The sequence below is a fragment of the Electrona antarctica genome, assembly GCF_951216825.1.
Source record: "Electrona antarctica genome assembly, chromosome: 1".
In the NCBI taxonomy this organism is placed as follows: domain Eukaryota; kingdom Metazoa; phylum Chordata; class Actinopteri; order Myctophiformes; family Myctophidae; genus Electrona; species Electrona antarctica.
Window position 1 is genome coordinate 6,469,374 of NC_136806.1, and position 24,693 is coordinate 6,494,066.

Consider the following 24,693-nt stretch of genomic DNA (forward strand, 5'->3'; position numbering starts at 1 on the left):
GAGGGGGCACAAAGTCCAATCTGGACTGGAGGGGGCACAAAGTCCAATCTGGACTGGAGGGGGCACAAAGACCAATCTGGACTGGAGGGGGCACAAAGTCCAATCTGGACTGGAGGGGGCACAAAGTCCAATCTGGACTGGAGGGGGCACAAAGTCCAATCTGGACTGGAGGGGGCACAAAGTCCAATCTGGACTGGAGGGGGCACCAAGTCCAATCTGGACTGGAGGGGGCACAAAATCCAATCTGGACTGGAGGGCGAGGGGGCACAAAGTCCAATCTGGACTGGAGGGGGCACAAAGTCCAATCTGGACTGGAGGGGGCACAAAGTCCAATCTGGGTGGGCATTGCCCCCCAATGCCCCCTGCATGTAGGGCCGCCACTGGCATGTGTGTGTGCGTGTGCACGCATGCATACAGTATGTGTGTGTGCGTGTGCACGCGTGCATACAGTATGTGTGTGTGCGTGTGCACGCGTGCATACAGTATGTGTGTGTGCGTGTGCACGCATGCATACAGTATGTGTGTGTGCGTGTGCATGCGTGCATACAGTATGTGTGTGTGCGTGTGCATGCGTGCATACAGTGTGTGTGTGTGTGTGTGTGCACGCGTGCATACAGTATGTGTGTGTGTGCGTGTGCAGGCGTGCATACAGTATGTGTGTGTGCGTGTGCACGCGTGCATACAGTATGTGTGTGTGCGTGTGCATGCGTGCATACAGTGTGTGTGTGTGTGTGTGTGCACGCGTGCATACAGTATGTGTGTGTGTGCGTGTGCAGGCGTGCATACAGTATGTGTGTGTGCGTGTGCACGCGTGCATACAGTATGTGTGTGTGCGTGTGCACGCGTGCATACAGTGTGTGTGTGTGTGCGTGTGCACGCGTGCATACAGTGTGTGTGTGTGCGTGTGCACGCGTGCATACAGTGTGTGTGTGTGCGTGTGCACGCGTGCATACAGTGTGTGTGTGTGAAACTGCAATGAGCTGGCTAGCCGTGATGCCCTTTTTAAATGTCAGAGCATTAAGGATGCATAGAAGAAGCACCAGACAGATCCAGACACAGTTTCTGCTTCTCGTCACAGACAGGAAAAAGACTTGCTGCCACATCAGTGATGACTCCGTCGACTACCTTCCTTTCTTAACACTTTGAGAGCCCACGCAAAACTGCCCAAAAATCTCTTTCACCTAGAAAATCCATTCACATTTTTTTGTATAATTCAGCTGACTGTGGAGACACATGCTGGAACTTTTTACTTTGAAATGTTTTATAGTTTCTGAGTTATTTAATTTAAACGCCAAATGCATTCTCGATGGCGAAAACACAAACTTTGGCACCACGTATAAAAAAAAAAAATATATATATATATATATATATATATATTTTTTTTTTTCAAAGACGTCCACAGACGTCTTGGGCTCTGCCCGTGCGGTAATACCAAAGACGTCCACAGACATCTTGGGCACAAAATGTGTTAAAGGACCACTTATGGGCGGCTGTGGCTCAGGAGGTAGAGCATGTTGTCCAATGATCCATGGGTCGGCGGTTCGAATCCCGACTCCTCCCGTCTACATGTCGAAGTGTCCTTGGGCAAGACACTGAACCCCAAATTGCTCCTGATGTGCTGGTTGGTACCTTGCATGGCTTCCGCCGCAATCGGTGTATGAATGTGTGTGTGAATGGGTGAATGTAATGCACTATGTAAAGCGCCTTGGATAAAGGCGCTATATAAATGCACCATTTACCATTTTTTACCATTTACCACTTTTCAACCCATCTTCATATAATAGGTCCTCACTAATGTTCATGATAAAATACCACCATTCATTTCTACTCAGTCGGTGTCTCATAGGAGCTATAGGGCTGTGGGCAGTTCAGAAACCCATCCACCAGTGACATCATAGTTTTAGGTTAGGTTTAGGCATAGTTTTACTGAGGTGTGGTTTAGGGTTAATGTGTGTAGGCATAGTCTTACTGAGGTTTGGTTTAGGGTTAAGTTTAGGCATAGTTTTACTGAGGTTAGGTTTAGGCATAGTTAGGTTTAGAACTGTCAATCACAGTGACTACTGGCCACAGCAGAGTATGCCATCTAGGAAACGTAAAAAGAGCCTGATTTGTTACACGTCGTCACATAGCGGCCTCACATGCACACAGGATCAAAAGCAGACGCACATGGATCCCTCCCTCACCATCGCTCCATCCCTCCCTCACATGGATCCCTCCCTCACCATCGCTCCATCCCTCCATCCCTCCCTCACATGGATCCCTCCCTCACCATCGCTCCATCCCTCCATCCCTCCCTCCTTTCAACAATGTCACAGTTGCTTATTCACTGCTCAAGGACAAACACAGAAGGGCAGAAAACAAACGTTTGCTAAATGAGAATGGGGACCGCCGCCGTCCCCCGTGATGAGACCTGCACACAAGTCGTGCTCTGTACGGTTTGCATGCGTGCACTGCAGCGGTTGTCATAGCAAAGCTGTTAGCCTTCCATCTTGAATCACCACTTGAGCGAGCGATCGCCCCCCTTCAGGGGCCCCGCACCTGCCCACGGGCACGTATACGAGAGACCCTCGGCGGTTTGTTCTGTGCAATTTGTTTTTAAATGGTTTGCCTATAGCAAGCTAGCAGTGTCCTTAGCCTCTCTGTAACCCCAGCACCTTTCACAATATCATATCACAATACTAAAGAGACTGACAGAACTGTAAACAGAACTGTAGACTCATTCTCAATCTTCCGCCGTGGCCGTAGTCTGAAAACCCACCCCTCTGTACTCCATCTTAGCCCGTAGTACTTGCCCTAGCCTCGACAACCTTACAGGCGTATGCATATAGGCTCAACTTATGTAACTTAAATACCACTTTATGTAGACATATAGCACTCTATAGTATATACGAATAGTTTTATTATATAGATATTCCACTGTTATGTTCTTAGCTTGTATGATGACTATCTTTATGTATTTGATGTATTACCATGTTTTTGTTATTGCTTACTGTAAATTGCTTACTGTAAATAGTTAAAGGTGATATAGACAAGTTTTCAGTGTTTGTACACAGAATTCAAATAGCTCCACCCCCCCCCCCCCCTCCAGCTGTCATTCTATTGGCCGAGCCAGGTCACTTCAGGCTATGGGATTGCGCTATGGTTGCTGCTGGGAGGGACGCTATGGATATTGCGCTCGTATGGCTAAATATGACATTTACAAATTATGACATTTCTATCGATATCTTAGTTACAACAATGACATTGAGTTGACATGTTGTTTTAAGGGTAACTGTAGCATAATCGCAATATCACACGACGAGTCCCGCAAATGAGGAAGTAGGGGAGGAGGACTCACTGGCTCTCAATTCAATTCTCTTTTATTTGTAATCGTGCATATAAAACATATATTGCCCCTCAAATGCCCCAGCCACTACAGCATCGTTCATGTGAACTACTCTGTCCACGGTTATTCATTGCAATGAGGAAAAATCGCTATGATGATCCGCGGCGGCTTGTCACCGTTGGCAAGCACAGGTTGAATGCATGCTTCAAGCCGGCCGGGGCAGGCAGTCGCCGCGGCGGTGACAAACCGCGCGACATGATACTAATACTCACTTCCACCATTTCAACAAATAAGCACATACAACCCACTCCACATGAACGATCATATTGATGTAACCAGGATATTTTATGGGGGGGGTCGGGGTCCGACGTTCTGTGACTTCTAGGATCCTCCGAGTTCTTAGGGGTGCTGGCTGCTGGTGTTTTCACACCACCCAACCATGCCTATACATATAGCGATTCTCATAATTTCAATAGGCTTACATATTAAATCATAAACATACTATTTCACATGAACAATGTTGATGAAACTAAGATATGGGGATACTATTATACATTGCAATGAAATCGCATCGCGTTTTCATTATAATACTGCTGGGTTGAACACACCGCCACAGCCTCGCGCTGCAATTGGCTAAAAGTTTAAGTCCCGTCTAGTAAACTGTAGTGGATATAAACAGTGCATTCAGCCAGAGGGGGGCAAAGGGGGAGTGTGCTGTTGCAGTAGAACACCTCAGCATCACAATATAGGGAAAGATACAGGGGGAAAAGGCCCAAAAAATACATTTATATATATTTTAAATTTTGGCTGAAAACTTGTCTATATCACCTTTAAGAAGAAGTACAATACTTGAGCAAATGTACTTAGGTACTTTACACCAGTGGGTTTCAACCCTTTTCATATCAAGGCCCATTATTTATTCAGCATTATTTTGAGCCAGGGACCACCGTTTGATGAGATGTAGCCTCTCAGACCCATCTGAGCCAGGGACCACCGTTTGATGAGATGTAGCCTCTCAGACCCAAAACAGGCAAATGTTGATCAAAATAACACGTCTTCTACATTCTCTAATTGTGTGGACTTCTTGTAAATTAAGTGATGCAGATGTTTAACAATAGTTTAACCCATTTTGACCTGAGATCAGATTCTAAAAATGTCTTCTACATCCTGACAGTTTTCTGAAAAAGCTGTTTCTATGTCAGTCGTTATTCGATTTTTCAAAAATAGCAGACCTACAAGCTCGTAGCGCGCCACTCGGTGGCGCGCTATGAGCTTGTAGATCTGCTATTTTTCAATAGCTAAAGCATAACATGATGCTAACACCGAAAGGGGTTCCCGCCCAAAATGGGTTAACTCATGAGAGGCGGGTAAAATCAAACCAAATGGACCCGTAAGGGTCCATTTGTCCTGCAGCGGTATATACACTGGATCTGCCGAGGTGAAACACAACACTTCCAGATATACAGCAACGAGGTAATTAAACTTCCTCACTGAGAGGGAGATATTTATACAGTATAAACTGGCCCAGACAGTTATAGACAAAGTGTCCTCAGTTTTCATCTCCGTCCATTAATTTCCGTCCAGGCGGACCAGTACAGTACGTTGTTGGGTTGAGATGGAATATCCATCTTCCAATTTTTTGTTGCTGTGCCAGTTTTATGGCCAGCTGTTTGGGCTGACACCCAGTGCCGTCTCTACAGGGCACTGGGGGGCATTGCCCTCCCTAGATTGGATTTTGTGCCCCTCCAGTCCAGATTGGCTAGTAGTACCCTAGCCTGGTTAATAAACCAGACCGAATCAGCCGTTGGCAAAAAAAAGTTGCCTACCAGCGGATTACGGTCTGGCGAGGCTCAGTAGCACGCCTCTTTCCTACAACCGAGAACAGGTCGGACCAATCGGGACACGGTATGCAATATGGGCGGGCTTTGGTACAGTGACGTTCAATGCTTGAGACCTTTGACTGACAGTAGCTCTGACCAATTGCGTCAAAGAGAAAATGTGCCCCAGGAAATGAAATCCAAGTGGAGCCAGCCCAGACTGATATACCGCGACAGTGTTGTGTGATATTAGTCTGGCTTATTAGCCAGGCTAGTAGTACCCTACCCTACCAATATTTTAATGTTTTACAAATGTTAAATCTATATGTTCTCCATGATTATTGTAAATATATGTATGTTCAAATTAATTTAATAGTTAATAGAAATACAAAGTAATATATGCATGCAGAAGTCATTATAATGCTCAACATATTTGTATTTCTTTGTTTGTTGTTGCTGCTGCTGCTGCATAATTGTAGCCTTTTTCAACGCATCACTGTGTTAATAGGCGAGTATTTGTCATACATATGTAGGGGGGTTTGAAAAATTAAATGCCCCCTTTGGAAAAAAGTATGCCCCCCCTGCTGATTTGTGCCTGGGGACGGCACTGCTTACACCTCAGAGGCCGAGTCCACAGCGTCGGCTGGCATCATGGGGGTGGGTGGCGGAATGTGCCAGAGAGCCATTTGGGAATACTTTGGGAATACTGATTGTGGTTGCGTGAGAAGGCAAGTGGTGCAAAGCAACGAAGTACACTCATGTACACTCATGCAGTGTACAGTTGGGTGCCACCGATATTGTCCCTTATCATTTGACCCATTTAGGCCTGACCTCAAATTTTTAAAAAATCCTTCTAAATCCTCCAGTTTTCTGAAATAAATATTTTCACGATTTTTCAAAAATAGCAGACCTACAAGCTCGTAGCGCGCCACTCGGTGGCGCGCTATGAGCTTGTAGATCTGCTATTTTTCAATAGCTAAATTATAACAATGTTTAAAACACCAAAAGGGGTTCCCGCCCAAAATGGGTTAACTGTCCTTTTGCGCAGATCACGCAAACCTCAGCAAAAAGAAAAGGACAATATCGATGGCCTCCAACTGTATAGTCCCATAACTCCCTTGGGAAACCTTTATGACAGCTGCTGAAGGTTGGGGTACCTTAACAAACTATATTATGCAGGCAAAATGTACAACATTTCATTCTGCTTTAAGTAGCATGTGACACGTCAACCTAAAGGGTTTTCATGATTCTGAATCTGTTGCAAGCATTTGTTTTGCACGGAAAACTGTCCTTGGGCTAAAAACGGCCATAGTGCAGTTGGAGGCCATCGATATTGTCCTTTTCTTTTTGCTGAGGTTTGCGTGATCTGCGCAAAAGGACAATTAACCCATTTAGGGCGGGAACCCCTTTTGGTGTTTTAAACATTATGTTATAATTTAGCTATTGAAAAATAGCAGATCTACAAGCTCGTAGCGCGCCACCGAGTGGCGCGCTACGAGCTTGTAGGTCTGCTATTTTTGAAAAAAATAGCAGAAAAAAAGGATTTTTAAAAGTTTTGAGGTCAGGCCTAAATGGGTCAAATGATAAGGGACAATATCGGTGGCACCCAACTGCAAGTAGCCTTGCCGAGCCATGAGGCCCATAGGGTCTTTGGTATGACCCGGCCGGGGATCGAACCCCGACCTCCCAGTCTCAGGGCGGACACTCTAACCACAAGGCCACTGATCTGTTGTGAGGCCATAGCCGTCATCAAAAGTGTGACGAATCGTCACATTTTGGAAAAGCAGAATTACATTTTGGTACATTTTGCCAGGTTGTTTAATGCTACCCCAACTTTCAGCAGCTGTCACAAAGTTTCCCAAGGGAGTTGGGTTGGAACAAACTGAGAGGTGATAGTAGGCACCTTTAAGGGTCTTGCAAACGTGAAGCAACAACGCAAGCGTAGAATCCAGGTCTGGTGAGTCGCGGGCGTGTGCACGTAACGAGCACGTGCGCAAAACAAATGCACGGGACCGCGCTCACGTAAATACGCTTCTTACGACTTCTCCGAGCAAAAATGCAGGTCTCATTGAAAATGAACTATAGGCGTGTTTTATCGCTCCCCGTTGGCAAGGCCCTTTATACTGTAAACGTATTTGTGAAGAAAGACATTTCTTTTGCAGGTTGGTCACACATTGGCTAACTTACCCTAACTATTGTGGCCGTTATTGTTGCTGTTGTCTTTTATAGTAGTGTTGTGGATTGGTTGTGTTCGTCTCTTCCAACTATGAACAGCATTATTTTTAATGTTCATGATGTGATGTTTTTTTTGCTTTATATTTAATCTCACCCCTGACGATCGACTACCCCCAATATTACACAAAAACGAATAAAAAACAAAACAAAAATAAACTAAGCATATTTGTTTTTAATAGACAAAACTAGCAAACCCGCTTTAAAAACTAATTCAAACTAAACTGATATTGAAAAACTAAAATACAAATAAAAACTAATGAAAAATGCCTAAAGTACAATCTTGCAGAATGATAGCTTTATTATAAATACCCGTGGGGCCCTTGAGCCCAAAATTGCCAGACGGTTTACTGCAGATTATCATTGATTATAAGATGTTAGTGTGAGAAATAACACAGGAAACCTCACACTGCGGAGAGATTAAATATCTACAATAATTAGAATGTAATTCAATTCCATTCCTCCCTGAGAAATGGCAGCAGGAGTTGCACAAGCAAAAAGATGAGAATCAACCGAGAACACCCCCCCCCCCCCCACTCTCTCTCTCTCTCTCTCTCTCTCTCTCTCAAGACGAGAGACTGATACAACCGAGAACACCCCCCTCTCTCTCTCTCTCTCTCTCTCTCTCTCTCTAGATGAGAGACTGATACAACCGAGAACACCCCCCCCCCTCTCTCTCTCTCTCTCCGTCTCTCTCTCTCCGTCTCTCTCTCTCCGTCTCTCTCTCTCTCTCTCTCTCTCTCTCTCTCTCTCTCTCTCTCTCTCTCTCTCTCTCTCTCTCAAGACGAGAGACTGATATACGAGTCGCAAACTAATATAAATCAGACGCTGGATTGTCATTTCCAATTACCGTACCAGCACAAAATATATTACGTTAAATTAAATTAAAATCGCAGAAATAATCATAGTATTAACCCTAAATTAAAACAATAAAATGATAATTGTAATACAATCCCTAGGCCTTGCAGGCTTGCATATGTCAGATTGCAGGAGGTTGCATCAGTGTTTTCTGGAAGGAAGGAAGGATGTTTCTCCATCTAATTGGACAGTACTGTATGTCACAGTGTTGTTTTTGGCAGCAAATTTCTGTTTTAGTTTTAGTCATTGAAGTCTCTTGAAATGTTTTCATTTAGTTTTAGTCACATTTTAGTCACCTGGAATGTATTAGTGTTTAGTTGTTTAGTTTTAGTCGACTAAATATCATAATATTTTAGTCGACAAAATCTACAGGTGATTTAGTCGACTAAAATGTATTTTGGCGGGCCTTGACGCCATCGTAATGACTGTTTTTACACTTGCAGAAAATAGCCGATCTATAAGCTCAAAACGTGTCGCATTTTTTTTTAATCGCCATCAGTCCAAAATAGTTTATAAAGGTATATAATATTATAGCTCCATTGATCCAATAGCCACAATCGGTTGATTGATCATTCAGATATAGTCTTTTGAATTGGTTTGTTTACTCTTAACCCATTTAGACCTGAGACCAGATTCTATTAATGCCCTCTAAATCGTGACAGTTTTCTGAAAAACCAATGTTTCTATGTCAGTGTGGTGCTCAACCTTTTTCATGTCAAGGACCCCCAGAATTATCTGTATTTGGCCGCTGACCATCTGAAAATGTGTTTTTTTTTCCAGGGATCCACCCCAGAAGCAAAGATTCACTCTGAAAGAATATATATTCAAAGATGTGCGGCACATTTTCACAATTTTTCAAAAATGCGGTAGCAGATCTACAAGCACATATCGCGGCACTCGGTGCCGCGATATGTGCTTGTAGATCTAATAGTATCTAATAGGGGTGTAACGATACATTTTAACAGCGATTCGATGCGTATCACGATACACGGCTGACGATACGATACATGGACGATATTGGTTCATTATGGCGATACGATACGATTCAATGATTTGAAATTGATACAGTATAACTATTCAGCAAATACATTAAATATGTGTGAAACTTGTGGAGAGAGAGAGAGAGAGAGAAAGAGAGAGAGAGAGAGAGAGAGCAGGTGGCGAGTTAGAATCTGAAGCCACCATGAAACATTGACTCCCTGATCATCAGACTTCCTGCGTTCCCCTAAGCCTGCGGGTAAAGATGAATTAGCTTTCCTAGAACCAGCTGGAAGCCTCTTCGACACAAAGCTATCGCTCACTGACACACGCGCACACAGACACACACACACCCGACCCACACACGCACACACCCGACCCACTTGCAGAATACTCCAATAAAGTTAAAAAAATAATAATACCTCAAATGTTCTAAGTATCAATACTGCAATATAGAAATACCGGAATTCTAAATGTACTTGAGTAAAACGTAGAAAAGTAAAAGTATTCATTGTGTGCAAAATGTTTAAAGTTTAAAGTTTTATTTTTTTATTTATTTTTTAATATTTTTTATCCCACAATTTTGCAACCCATTTTTTCACCCAGTGTCAATAATCTAATGTAATCCTGGGTGCTACACTTCCTCTGCCAACCTGGGGAGGGCAGCACTGTTGATGCGGAGGAGAGAACACGCCCCCAGCTCCCACAGCGTCCCCAGAGGGAATCGAACCCAGGACCTTCTAGCTGTGAGGCGTACCTTAAGTACAGAAGGAGAGACACAGAGACACAGACAGAAGGAGAGACACAGACAGAAGGAGAGACACAGACAGAAGGAGAGACACAGAGACACAGACAGAAGGAGAGACACAGACAGAAGGAGAGACACAGACAGAAGGAGAGACACAGAGACACAGACAGAAGGAGAGACACAGACAGACAGAGAGACACAGACAGAAGGAGAGACACAGAGACACAGACAGAAGGAGAGACACAGACAGAAGGAGAGACACAGACAGAAGGAGAGACACAGACAGACAGAGAGACACAGACAGACAGAGAAACACAGACAGAAGGAGAGACACAGACAGAAGGAGAGACACAGACAGAAGGAGAGACACAGACAGAAGGAGAGACACAGACAGACAATGACTCGGCACAATTCTGACTTGCACTGATCAGATGCCGTCTGTGGCTAGCAGGGGTGTGTGTGTGTGTGTGTGAGAGAGCGGAGGGCCTGATTGGTTGTCATGTTGATAGATCTCTCCGGGGACCAATGGGGATCAGGGTGTCACTGAGCCCGCCTCTCTGGACATATTGTTTCATCAATCATGTCCCTGCTTTGGGAAAAGGCAACACGCGTGCACACACACACACGTCACGTGCGTGTGCGCATGTGACGTGTGTTCAAATAGGTATATATGCACTTGTACTGAGGCAGTGGTGCTCAAACATGTTCATGTCAAGGATCACCAACATTATGCAGCCTTATATGTATTTGGCCGCGGTTGTTCCAGGGACTACCAGAAGCAAAGATTTGAGTTAAAGTAACTTTAAAAAATGTCGATGCACAAATGTTCAAATGTGCTACAAGCTCATAGCACAGCACAAAGTGACGCTATATGAGCTTGCATATCTGCTATTTTTGAATAGCAGATTCAAAAATACCCCTCCCGGCCTGGGCCGTGGCTCAGCGGTCCAGGCACCTTGGCTGGTAATCCAGTCTGGCAGTGTGCCGCGGGTTCGACTCCCGATCCCGACGGCCTTTACTGCATGTCTTCCCCCCCATCTCTCTCCCCATTTCCTGTCAGCCTACTGTCTGTCCCTCCATAAAAAATATAAAATAAAAGCGAAAGCCACAAAAAATAAACATTAAAAAAAAAATACACCCCCCCCCCCCCCCCGCCCACTCTCACTTTACAATAAGGACTGGAGCCACTGACAGCATCCAAACTGTGCTGTTTTCTTTCATGCAGGCACCACAAAACCTTCACTCTGAGAGTGTAAACAAATGCATGGGTATAAAGGGTGTGGCACACGCAGCGGAACAGGAGACACGCGGCCGTGTATTTTGCAGACGGGCAAAATACCCCGGTGGGGGCTCCTCACTGGCAGGTGAGTCGGTATACGGGTATAGGATACACCAGTACGTCCTCCCGGTGGGGGCTCCTCACTGGCAGGTGAGTCGGTATACGGGTATAGGATACACCAGTACGTCCTCCCGGTGGGGGCTCCTCACTGGCAGGTGAGTCGGTATACGGGTATAGGATACACCAGTACGTCCTCCCGGTGGGGGCTCATCACTGGCAGGTGAGTCGGTATACGGGTATAGGATACACCAGTACGTCCTCCCGGTGGGGGCTCCTCACTGGCAGGTGAGTCGGTATACGGGTATAGGATACACCAGTACGTCCTCCCGGTGGGGGCTCCTCACTGGCAGGTGAGTCGGTATACGGGTATAGGATACACCAGTACGTCCTCCCGGTGGGGGCTCCTCACTGGCAGGTGAGTCGGTATACGGGTATAGGATACACCAGTACGTCCTCCCGATGGGGGCTCCTCACTGGCAGGTGAGTCGGTATACGGGTATAGGATACACCAGTACGTCCTCCCGGTGGGGGCTCCTCACTGGCAGGTGAGTCGGTATAGGATACAACAGTACGTCCTCCCGGTGGGGGCTCCTCACTGGCAGGTGAGTCGGTATACGGGTATAGGATACAACAGTACGTCCTCCCGGTGTGGGCTCCTCACTGGCAGGTGAGTCGGTATAGGATACAACAATACATCCTCCCGGTGGGGGCTCCTCACTGGCAGGTGAGTCGGTATATGGGTATAGGATACAACAGTACGTCCTCCCGGTGGGGGCTCCTCACTGGCAGGTGAGTCAGTATACGGGTATAGGATACAACAGTACATCCTCCCGGTGGGGGCTCCTCACTGGCAGGTGAGTCGGTATAGGATACAGCAGTACACATCCTCCCGGTGGGGGCTCCTCACTGGCAGGTGAGTCGGTATAGGATACAACAGTACACGTCCTCCCGGTGTGGGCTCCTCACTGGCAGGTGAGTTGGTATAGGATACAACAGTACGTCCTCCCTGTGGGGGCTCCTCACTGGCAGGTGAGTCGGTATAGGATACACCAGTACATCCTCCCGGTGGGGGCTCCTCACTGGCAGGTGAGTCGGTATAGGATACAACAGTACATCCTCCCGGTGGGGGCTCCTCACTGGCAGGTGAGTCGGTATAGGATACAACAGTACATCCTCCCGGTGGGGGCTCCTCACTGGCAGGTGAGTCAGTATAGGATACAACAGTACATCCTCCCGGTGGGGGCTCCTCACTGGCAGGTGAGTCGGTATAGGATACAACAGTACGTCCTCCCGGTGGGGGCTCCTCACTGGCAGGTGAGTCGGTATAGGATACAACAGTACATCCTCCCGGTGGGGGCTCCTCACTGGCAGGTGAGTCGGTATAGGATACAACAGCAGTGACAACAAACAAATAAATGTGTGTGGGGGAGGAATTCATTGGCATAATGATTGGGGAATTGGGGAGAAAATGGGCAAAAAATCAAAAATAAATAAAAGAAAAGACAACCCTCAGTGTGCATTTATCATCTGTAACTCTGAGAGTGCACAAAGGTAACCAAATGGACCCGTCACAGCACGGGTCCATTTGCTTACGTTTGTGCACGTTTGTGCACTTTAATACAACGAGAGAGTGCACGTCTCTCAAGGTTTCATTATCGTGCGTTTGCACAGATGTTCGGAGACTGTTTTTCCACTCGGTGTACAGCAGCAGCAGCAGCGGCAGCGGCGGTGCTGGCCAAAATATGAGCCATCAAAGTGTTGTCTGTCTGGCGCTCGGCCCAGTCTCTCTCCCAGACAATCTCTCTCCGTGCCAGACTTATTTAGAAAAGCACAGACTCTCCCTATCCTCCCCCAGCCTGGCAGTCAGAGCGATAGAAATCTCATCATTCATTTAAGTGCTACTGACGCGGTTAGGGCAGCTTCTCAGAATACTTAGCGAACGAACGAACAGGGTAAAACTCCTCAAATAAATACTCAATTTCAGTGCATCACCGGAACCATTAAAGACAGCTCTCTCTCTCTCTCTCTCTCTCTCTCTCTCTCTCTCTCTCTCCCTCTCTCTCCCTCTCTCTCTCTCTCTCTCTCTCCCTCTCTCCCTCCTCTCTCCTCCCCCCCCCTCTCCTCTGTGCTCTCATGCCGTGGCTGTGCGTTCTCGAATGCGAATATAGGACATCACATTTGGGCAAGTGGCTATTTGTTGGTATTCAGACAAAAAATGTAGTCTCTGTGACATATCTATAGGGGCCACAATCTGCATTCAAAGATGTTCCTATAGAAGCTTTGTCATTAGTCGCAAAAAACCTGGACGAAATGACAATCAGGAAGTAGACCAATGGTCATCGACCAATGACAAAGCTTCTAGGAAAATCTTTGAATGCAGATTGTGGCCCTACGTATATATATATGTCACAGAGACTACATTTTTTGGGAGCGTTTTACCCATTGCTGGCTGTCTGAAAAAAATAAAAAGGTCATTACATTTTTGACATATAATTGCTTATAGCAGCTTTAAAGCATAATGACATTTTGACATGTTTGCCTTATATAGGCTGTTAATGGTGATCATATGGATTTGGCCACTGTGGCGACCCCGAGGGTCGCCGGTTCGGACGCCCTATAGCTTCAATCATTAGAGCGCCCTGGGCTGCAACTGGGCAACATTTGGCGCTTTTAGACCGGTGTTGATTTCGTCGACTAGTACTAAATGAAAACAAAGCTACGATGACTAAAACTACGACTACGAAATATATTGACAATTTAGTCAACAAATAAAAAGACTAGACTAAAATGTTAGGAAGGGACTAGTGGACAAGAGATCCACTACAAGTCATTTTACACTTGGTTGTATGATGAAAATAGCTGATCTACAAGCTCACAACGCGTTGCGAGCTTGTAGATCTATTTTTTATGATAATAGAAATCTACAAAGTAATTAGTGACTCAAGTTTTCAAATAAATGTAGTGCAGTAAAAGTACAATAGCCTATTTGCCTCTGAGACGTATTGGAGTAGAAGTAAAAGTATTGGAAATTGGAAATACTCAAGTAAAGTACAAGTACTTCAATATACTTGAATAAATGCACACAGTTACTTTACACAAGTATTGGCAAGTATTGGCACCTACTGTACTCCTCATGAATGCTCCAGAATGTACATGGTGTATATACTGTATGCAGCCACACATTAATTATGAATACAAGGAAAGCTCATATTTTATTCTATACATTCTATCAGTGCCTCGGATCACCTTTTTATTGAATCCTGCAAAATGGAGAGAGCTGACACGGCACAACACCTTTCTCACACACGCGCACGCACGCACGCACGCACGCACGCACGCACGCACGCACGCACGCACGCACGCACGCACGCACGCAGACACACAGAAACACACATGCACGCACGCACGCACACAAACACACAGATACAGAAACACACACACACACACGCGCACGCAAACACACAGACAGAGGTGCATGGGCAGTGGTGGTCTAAGGGAGCGCCCTTGTTTTCGAAAGGTTGCCGGTTCGATTCCCCAGACGGGCAGGAAAAACCTGGGTTATTGGGAAGTGATTGGTCATCACTCATCCAACACCGCTTAAGTGCCCCTTGAGCAAGGCACTGAACCCCCAACTGCTCCAGTGGAGCTGCTTAAGTAGCCAACATTATAAGACTGTGGTTGTATTGGTCAGCTCCCAGGTTTTAATGTGTGTGTGTGTGTTGCTATGTGCAGGGCGTTGCTGAAAATGAGCACTTGTGCTCAGCTACTACCCTGGGTAAAAAAAGAAAAAAATAACACACAGAGACACAGAAACGTGTGTGTGTGTGTGTGTGTGTGTGTGTGTGTGTACACGCCGTGGATGTAATTATGGTGCACAGAAGCAGATGATGTATTGGCCTGTGCTGTAGGTCTTGTCACTGCTGTTATGAAGCATCATTATTGGTCTTGTCTAGCAGAATAGCCCATGGATGTATTATGCTGCTTCATTCATATGAATTAATGAACCACAGAGCCCTATTGTACGCTGCATGCCTTTATATGCTGCTTAATATGAATTAATACACACAATGAGATATACCGTATAGGCTACTGTACCATTCACTGTTCGCTCGAAAAGTATCTTCTAGAAGAGAGACAGCCTAACAAAGAAATGGCCCCCGATCAATGATGGCACTGCCTCAAAGAGCCTTTTAACACATTTTGTGCCCAAGACTTTGGTATTACCGCACGGGCAGAGCCCAAGACATCTGTTGACGTCTTTGAAAAAAAGAAAATATATATATATTTATTTATTTTTTATTTTGTTTAATCAAATCAAATATTAATACGTGGTGCCAAAGTTTGTGTTTTCGCCATTGAGAATGCATTTGGCGTTTAAATTAAATAACTCAGAAACTATAAAACATTTCAAAGTAAAAAGTTACAGCATGTGTCTCCACAGTCAGCTGAATTATAAAAAATGTGAATGGATTTTCTAGGTGAAAGAGATTTTTGGGCAGTTTTGCGTGGGCTCTCAAAGTGTTAAACGCCTGGGGTCGGACACCATTTTGGGTATTAAAGGTGTAGTGAAATGAAAATGTCCACACTTTTAGACCATATCCGTGGTCATCATATGGGCATACCTAACAATGGATGCCAAAAAAATGGGCAAATTCTCATTTTTGTGTATTTTTATATCAAAAGTCCCTAAAAATCGAATTTTTATTACTTCCTGATAACGAAAACGTACTGCGTGATGACGTGTCGAGGCCCACATCGATAGAAGCCAATAAAAATGGACATGGACACTGGTCTCACTTCCTTCCTGGAATACATCTCCCAAACATCATTAAAATCAGATCTGGTTGCGAAAGGGGTGAAGTGGCCCTTTAAACGCCCTCACAAGTAGTCACGCACGCACGCACAGACACAGACACACACACACACACACCAACCTGAGGCATCCCGTGGCGTTGCGGAGGACCTGTGAGGAGTGCAGGTGCAGTTTGCGGTCCTCCTGCGTGTTGGGCGACGTGTCCCAGCCCGAGTGGGGGATGATGACGGCGTTGGTCAGCACGGCCAGCGCGTCCTGGATGATGGGCATCTTCAGGGCGTCGCACGACGACAGGTTCCACAGGACGCCTGCGTGAGGGGCGTGGCGGGGGAGAAAGAGACGTTTAGTTATGTCCAAGGGAGTTCCAACCGCGCCTCTAGCCTATGGCAGGCCAGGCTGGTGCATCTCAGAAGCCTCTAGCCTATGGCAGGCCAGGCTGGTGCATCTCAGAAGCCTCTAGCCTATGGCAGGCCAGGCTGGTGCATCTCAGAAGCCTCTAGCCTATAGCAGGCCAGTCTGGTGCATCTCAGAAGCCTCTAGCCTATGGCAGGCCAGGCTGGTGCATCTCAGAAGCCTCTAGCCTATGGCAGGCCAGTCTGGTGCATCTCAGAAGCCTCTAGCCTATGGCAGGCCAGTCTGGTGCATCTCAGAAGCCTCTAGCCTATGGCAGGCCAGGCTGGTGCATCTCAGAAGCCTCTAGCCTATGGCAGGCCAGTCTGGTGCATCTCAGAAGCCTCTAGCCTATGGCAGGCCAGTCTGGTGCATCTCAGAAGCCTCTAGCCTATGGCAGGCCAGTCTGGTGCATCTCAAAAGCCTCTAGCCTATGGCAGGCCAGTCTGGTGCATCTCAAAAGCCTCTAGCCTATGGCAGGCCAGTCTGGTGCATCTCAGAAGCCTCTAGCCTATGGCAGGCCAGTCTGGTGCATCTCAGAAGCCTCTAGCCTATGGCAGGCCAGTCTGGTGCATCTCAAAAGCCTCTAGCCTATGGCAGGCCAGTCTGGTGCATCTCAGAAGCCTCTAGCCTATGGCAGGCCAGTCTGGTGCATCTCAGAAGCCTCTAGCCTATGGCAGGCCAGTCTGGTGCATCTCAGAAGCCTCTAGCCTATGGCAGGCCAGTCTGGTGCATCTCAGAAGCCTCTAGCCTATGGCAGGCCAGTCTGGTGCATCTCAGAAGCCTCTAGCCTATGGCAGGCCAGTCTGGTGCATCTCAGAAGCCTCTAGCCTATAGCAGGCCAGTCTGGTGCATCTCAGAAGCCTCTAGCCTATGGCAGGCCAGTCTGGTGCATCTCAGAAGCCTCTAGCCTATGGCAGGCCAGTCTGGTGCATCTCAGAAGCCTCTAGCCTATGGCAGGCCAGTCTGGTGCATCTCAAAAGCAGGACAGGTTACATGTTACGAAAAAGAAGGCATTGGAGCAGCTCAGACAATTCAGGCCCTTAATTTAATAACAGGGTGCAAATAAAAAGTGACAACGTTTCGATGTTTAACCCATTCTGGGCGGGAACCCCTTTTGGTGTTTTAACTAAGCATTATGTTATACTTTAGCTATTGAAAAATAGCAGATCTACAAGCTCATAGCGCGCCACCGAGCTTGTAGGTCTGCTATTTTAGAAAAATCGTGGAAATGCGGCACAAATATATATTCTTTCAGAAGAGTTTTTTTTATTTCGACACACACACACACACACACACACACACACACACACACACACACACACACACACACACACACACACACACACACACACACACACACACACACACACACACACACACACACACACACACACAGAACACGATAATTGGTTGCCCTTGCCGAGCAGTCATATAGAGTATAATTACGTGTTTACGTTAAGTTGGTGTCCACAGATCTAGGAATGTATCCAAACCGTCCGCCTCGTTTATCCCTTTGCCTTATGGCTCTAATTACAGCTACACTGCGGGCGTGTGTGCGTACAGTATGTATAAACGTTGTGTGTGTGTGTGTGTGTGTGTGTGTGTGTGTGTGTGTGTGTGTGTGCGCAGACGTGTGTGTGTATTGGTGTTCACCCTTGGCTGAACATATAACTGTGCAATTACATCCTCTCTTATCTATAGCAGCATGTTTGGGTTCATGAATGCGTGTCTGTGTACGTGCGTGCGTGTGCATGTGTGCGTGCGCAAGTGTGCGTGCGTGCGTGTGCGAGGGCACGTGCATGTGTGTGCGCGTGCACATGCGTGCGTGCGCGTCTCAACCCTCTTGACAAATCAACCTTATTATCTGTGTCAGCATGGACGAACGCAGTCGCGAGCGTGGAGGACATACACAGCGTGCGCTTTCCGCTCGTGGTCACAAAAACAGTCTCTCTAAATGACTAGCTGCTGGCTACAGCGCGCTAATTAGCTGCTACTGTCACATGATTACGGAGAGCTTCTTTCCCCCCCCCCCATCTTCCTCTCTTCCTCTCTCCTATCGACGCTAATTATTAAGACCATTGGTGACATATTTACAGACTAAATATAGATCCAAACACCTTTTTTTTTTTTTTGTACCTCAAATGCACCCGTGCTGATTTAACACCTCCACCCTAGGGTACAGTGACCTCCACCCTAGCATACAGTGACCTCCACCCTAGGGTACAGTGACCTACACTCTAGCGTACAGTGACCTCCACCTTAGCATACAGTGACCTCCACCCTAGCATACAGTGACCTCCACCCTAGCATACAGTGACCTCCACCCTAGGGTACAGTGACCTCCACTCTAGCGTACAGTGACCTCCACCTTAGCATACAGTGACCTCCACCCTAGCATACAGTGACCTCCACCCTAGCATACAGTGACCTCCACCCTAGCATACAGTGACCTCCACCCTAGCATCTATCTATCTATCTATCTATCTATCTATCTATCTATCTATTTTTAATGCTGGATTAATGCTTATTAATCAAATCTTGTAATCTCGTGGATGGGGTACAGTAGCTATTCACGAGACTATCTCGTACCAGCACAGATTGTGTTATAAAAAAGGCATTTGTTTTAATCAGACTATCCTAACCTGTCATGGGCGGCAACGCGCCGAGCAGCGATGGCGTCCGTTCACCCCCTCCATAATCCTTCGCTGTCTCTACAATCTTGTGGCTGACCGCCGACAACAAATAATGTTTCATTGGCCGACCAGTAAACGCTGCCAATTGCATCGCCCGAACGTTCCTGGAATACAGCTGTTCTATTAGTTCAACATGGACGATAAGAAATGCAAGATGACGGCTGTATTAAGTATTAAGGGTGAAGGACGTTGCTTGGTTGTTGGAATGACATTGTGTGGCCCGGACGACAACACAGTAGCATCTCTGGCTGCATCCTCACTTTGCTCCCCGACACATTTCATATTCTGTTCAGTGAATCACGCAGATAAAATGAAATAAATACAGAATATATATAAACATGCAGCTCTCTGCATTATATTATCCTCAACTGTTGAATAAAGGAGAGGATGTTATAGTCTATGCATTACATGTCTTAAATTGAGGATTAAAAGAATAAAGCTTTTTGTTAAATAGAAATAAAATCACACCTGTGTGAAGTGAGGGGCGCTCTTCATACATGATCTCATTCCGGCTAATCACAATTTGCGTCCTCACCTTCGTCATCAATGTTTGTGTTACCCAATGTTTTTTTAGTTAAAAAAATGTCCATTCATTGTCAATGGCATTTAATGCTTGTGTTAGGACAAAGTTTGTGCACAAACACGCCAAAAGCTGAACATAGGAGGGGATATTGCGCCCCGCAAAAAACATTTGACCTCTTATTTAAGTTATTTTATATCAACCGGAATCGATGAGGAGAACCGGAATCGATAAGGAGAATAGTATAGCTCTCACATATTTAAGGGATACAAGCGCATGTGTGCATGCATGCGCATGGAGGAAAATATCTAAAAGAGACCAATGTGTGCGTGCGTGCGTGCGTGCGTGCGTGCGTGCGTGCGTGCGTGCGTGCGTGCGTGCGTGCGTGCCTGCGTGCGTGCGTGCGTGCGTGCCTGCGTGCGTGCCTGCGTGCGTGCGCTATTAATGTAGCAGAGATATGCCTCTCCTCTCCTTGCCCGATGAGTTGATTTGATTGGTTCAGGCGGGTGTCGTATGACAGGAGTTGCTAGCCTATCAGTGTCCAGCATGCAGTCTCATCAGCAGTTCACTCTCAGCCCGCTGGCTGTCAGGATGTGGTGGAAGCAATTAAGGCATTTTGAGGTTTATTGTACGAGAGCTGGAGGTAAACAACTTCATAAAGGAAAAAACAACAACCTTATAGGCTTTTATCTGAAGACAGTCTAGGGATTGTCTGCTATAGAGATCTATAGAACTTCTTGGGATAACACCGTGATAATTGTGTGATCACACTTTGCTCAGTTCGATCAGCGAAAACAAGGAAGCTGGTCTCTAAAACAGTGGTTCCCAAACTTTGTCATGTCAAGGACCCCCAAATTGACACTATCCCGAGGACCCCCATTTCAAAAGATATGCCAGGGACCCCCATAAGAGAAGATTTTTACGGCTCTATAGCAGTGATTCTCAAATGTGTCAAAATTTACAATCATGAAGTATGCAAAATGTCCACTGCATTTAAAGTTTTCAAATGCATGAAAATCTTCCAAAATGAAATCTAGACAGGGCTGAAATGTTGTAATAAAAATCTACAAAGTAACTAGTAACTAAACCTTACAAATAAATGTAGCAGAAGCGTATATAAGGCTCCATTGGGGCCACTCGGGCACAGGCAGGCAATTGAGATCTTGCCCATGCAGTCTAGCCTCTGAGAAACGGGAGCGAGAAAACAAGAAAAACAAAAAAAGACAGCCTCCATTAATTGGCAGCCCTTCATCACCCACTGTGTACACTTAGTAGTTACACGTTAGTAGCGAACCACAGCAAGCCGCCTTCTTTGTTTTAACCCATTTAGGCCTGACGTCAAAATTAAAAAAATGTCTTCTAAATCCTGACAGTTTTCTGAAATGTGGTGCTCAATATTTCATGTCAAGGACCCCAAAAATTACATGTAATATGCCTCCACCCCCCATCTGAAAATGTGTTGTTCCAGGGACCTCCCAGAAGCAAAGATTTGAGTTAAAATGTTCACTCTGTAATATATATTCAAAGATTTGAGGCACATTTTCACTACTTTTCAAAAATAGCAGACCTACAAGCTCGTAGCGCGCCACTCGGTGGCGCGCTATGAGCTTGTAGATCTGCTATTTTTCAATAGCTAAAGTATAACATAATGCTTAGTTAAATCACCAAAAGGGGTTCCCGTCCAGAATGGGTTAAATGGTCCCCTATTAGCAAGTTGGCAAAACCGTTCTCACCTATCGGCCTGGAGTCGCCCTCCCCAAGCTCGCCGTGCTAATTTAATTTGCCCAGTCAATAATTTAAATCCACGCTACGCGCCTGAAATGTAGTAAAGAGTAAAGAGTAACAGTGCAATATGTGGAATCCCAGATGTAGTGGAGACGTAGTGGAGACGTAGTGGAGATGTAGTGGAGATGTAGTGGAGACGTAGTGGAGATGTAGTGGAGATGTAGTGGAGACGTAGTGGAGATGTAGTGGAGACGTAGTGGAGACGTAGTGGAGATGTAGTGGAGATGTAGTGGAGACGTAGTGGAGATGTAGTGGAGACGTAGTGGAGACGTAGTGGAGATGTAGTGGAGATGTAGTGGAGACGTAGTGGATACGTAGTGGAGATGTAGTGGAGATGTAGTGGAGACGTAGAAGTATAAACGCTTTGACAATAATTGGAAATACTCCAGGCTTAAAGGGGAAAACCACCCATTTTCAACATTTTACTATGTCATTAATATACCTTAGAGCTGTTGTGTGGAAATAATAAAAAAGTCCCCCCATTCTGTGTTTCCTAGAACTGTAATTATGAAAAAAAGAAATTCAGACCTCTAGTTCTAGGAAACACAGAATGGGGGAACTTTTTATTATTTCCACACAACAGCTCGTATATTAATGACATAGTAAAATGTTGAAAATGAGTGGAATGCCCCTTTAAGTTACTTTACACCAGTGGTTTTTAACCAGTAGCTGAAAATAGCAGATCTAGATCTAGATCTAGATCTAGATCTGCTATTTTCAGCATGCAACCAAGTGTAAAATGACTTATACTGGATCTCTTGTCCACTAGTCCCTTCCTATAACATTTTTTTAGTCTAGTTTGTATCTGTTGACGAAATTATCAAAACATTCAGTCTTAGTTTTAGTCATCATAGCTTAGTTTTCATTTAGTTTTCGTCAGTGAAAAAAGGTAGTCGACGAACATTTTTCGTCTTAGTTTTAGTCGACAAAAACAACACTGTTTTCAACCAGTGGTCCGGGGACCACCAGTGGTCCTTGCAGCTTATAGATCTTTAACTCTTTAGAGCGTAAAATTATTGTTAAACATCATGAATTACCTAATTTACAAAAAGTCTACACAATAATGTAGAAAAATGTGTTAGATTTATGTAGGAGCCAAAACTGACCTAAAGCACATTCTGAGTGATTTACAATATTATTGCATTTTTGTTTATTATTATTGTGCTTTAACAAGGTGATATATTATTATTATTATTATCAGTATTTGCATATTGTTGTTGTGGTTTGTTTACTAATATTAGGTGTTTGTTGCAATATTTTATGATACATTTCTAAGTATACTGTATTATATTGAGCGATATAACTACTGTGCATGTGAAATTGACCAGTGACGTCAGAAAAGCAAAAGTGAGTTCAGAGTTGAGCTGATGCAACAGTGGAACGACACAAGTTTTTGACCGTAAACTTCGGAAACCGTAAACTAGGAGAGGAATCGGGTTTTTATTATTTTCTTTGGTGTTGTTAAGCCAGTTATTATTTTCAAGTGGATCCTTTTTGAGAGAAGCTCAGGAGGAATTCTGTTTGTGGATGGAAATAAGGGATTGGACTTTTCAATAAATTCCCATAAAGTACACGAGGACGATCTCCGCCATTCCTTGGATGTTGTGAGTTGTATAACAAATAAGTGGAGAATTATTCAATGATACGAGTCAATACTAAAAGTTCCGCTTGGATATTACTGTGACTAGTGAAATCGCCATTATATCTATCTCTCCTAAAGGTACCGACATCAATACAGCATGGATTGAATTGTGGACAAAATCATATCCAACGACAACTAAATATTTTGGTCTGAGAGGCTAAAATGGGGCAGGGGCGTAACTAGATGTCACTGGGCAACCCCCCCCCCCCGATTGAAATATCCCATACCGACTGACTGTTTTTTGCTTATAAACAGCGCAACGGGGCACTGTACGGTACCTGTCGCAATTGTGAACAGAGCAGCAGCAGCACTAGCCCAAACTGTGTTTTGATTTATAAACAGCGGGGCACTGTACAATTGTAGATTTGGGCACGGCTGTCGGGACTCGAGACTGGGAAAGCCCACTGCATGCTCGCGGCGCGCCACAGACACTGCTGACTTCCTTCACGTTATTAGCCTACAGCTAAGGTGTGTGGCTGTGTGTGCTATAGCAGCAGCCACCACCATGCAGGCTCCGCCAAACTTTGTTCAACTCAACTGTCATTGCATCTCTGTATTATAATTTCATTTTACAGACGGCGCGGGTGGGCGGCCGTGTGTGGCCCCCTTGCCTCTGGGCCCCCACGCAGTTGCGTCGTCTGCGTCACGGTATAGTTACGCCACTGCTAAAATGTCATCAAACGGTGGTCCGCAAGGGACGTGCAGAGTGTGTTAGATAGAGAGGCAGGGGCTGAAATCATTTGATGTCTTATGTGTGCACGTCCCAGTCGTCCCTGGTGGTTCCGTGGCTTAAATGCAGAATAAATAATGGGCCTTGATGTGAAAAGGGTTGAAAACCCCTGCTTTCCACCAGCTGGTTGTGCGTTAGCATTAGCATTAGCAACGCCTCGGTTCAGAGCTGACATTCACTCTGCACGGAGACGCGGTATATCCTGCTGAATAACAACATGTCACTGTTTAAGTGTTTATGCAAGTGTCCAAAAATAAATAAAGAATTAATTATCCCACTTATATTAAAACGTTTGTATTCGTTTTTGCCAACATCGCATGTGTCAAGTCTCTCTCTCTGTGTGTGTGTGTGTGTGTGTGTGTGTGTGTGTGTGTGTGTGTGTGTGTGCACGTGAGAATAATGTGTGATTTCTCTCTCTCTCTCTCAAACACACATTCACACGTGCACACACACACTATTGCACGACAGATGAAAGAGGTTAATTGCCTCAGCCTTACATCAGCAGGAGGTGCAGATCGTCTCATTACACATGACAGGTGTCTCCCTTCCCTTTGTCTTGTCTCTCCTCTCCTCTCCTCTCCTCTCAACATTTAACTGTTTTTAATTGTTTGTTCTTAGTTAGTTTTCTTTGATCTTGTATATTGTTTTATCATTGTTGTGTAGTCTCGGAATCATTGGAAATGAGGGTCTCCCTCAATTGATTTCTCCGAGAATTTAAATAAAGGTTGAATGAATAATAGACCCATTTGGTTCCTAACTGTCATTTAAAGCTGGGGACCCCCTGGAACTCCCTTTTTTGTTCTTGCTGATTGTAAATCGC

General features: G+C 45.4%; 1 protein-coding gene across 2 annotated transcripts in view; it reads right to left on the reverse strand.

The window, feature by feature from the left end:
- The window catches only part of ctnnd2b (catenin (cadherin-associated protein), delta 2b), a 194,432-nt gene that overhangs the window by 51,441 nt on the left and 118,298 nt on the right, over window positions 1-24,693 (reverse strand). For both annotated transcript variants that reach the window (XM_079512052.1, XM_079512053.1), the window contains one exon: window positions 16,232-16,418. In XM_079512052.1, coding sequence (XP_079368178.1) covers window positions 16,232-16,418 — 187 coding nt within the window. The remainder of the gene's footprint in view (window positions 1-16,231; window positions 16,419-24,693) is intronic.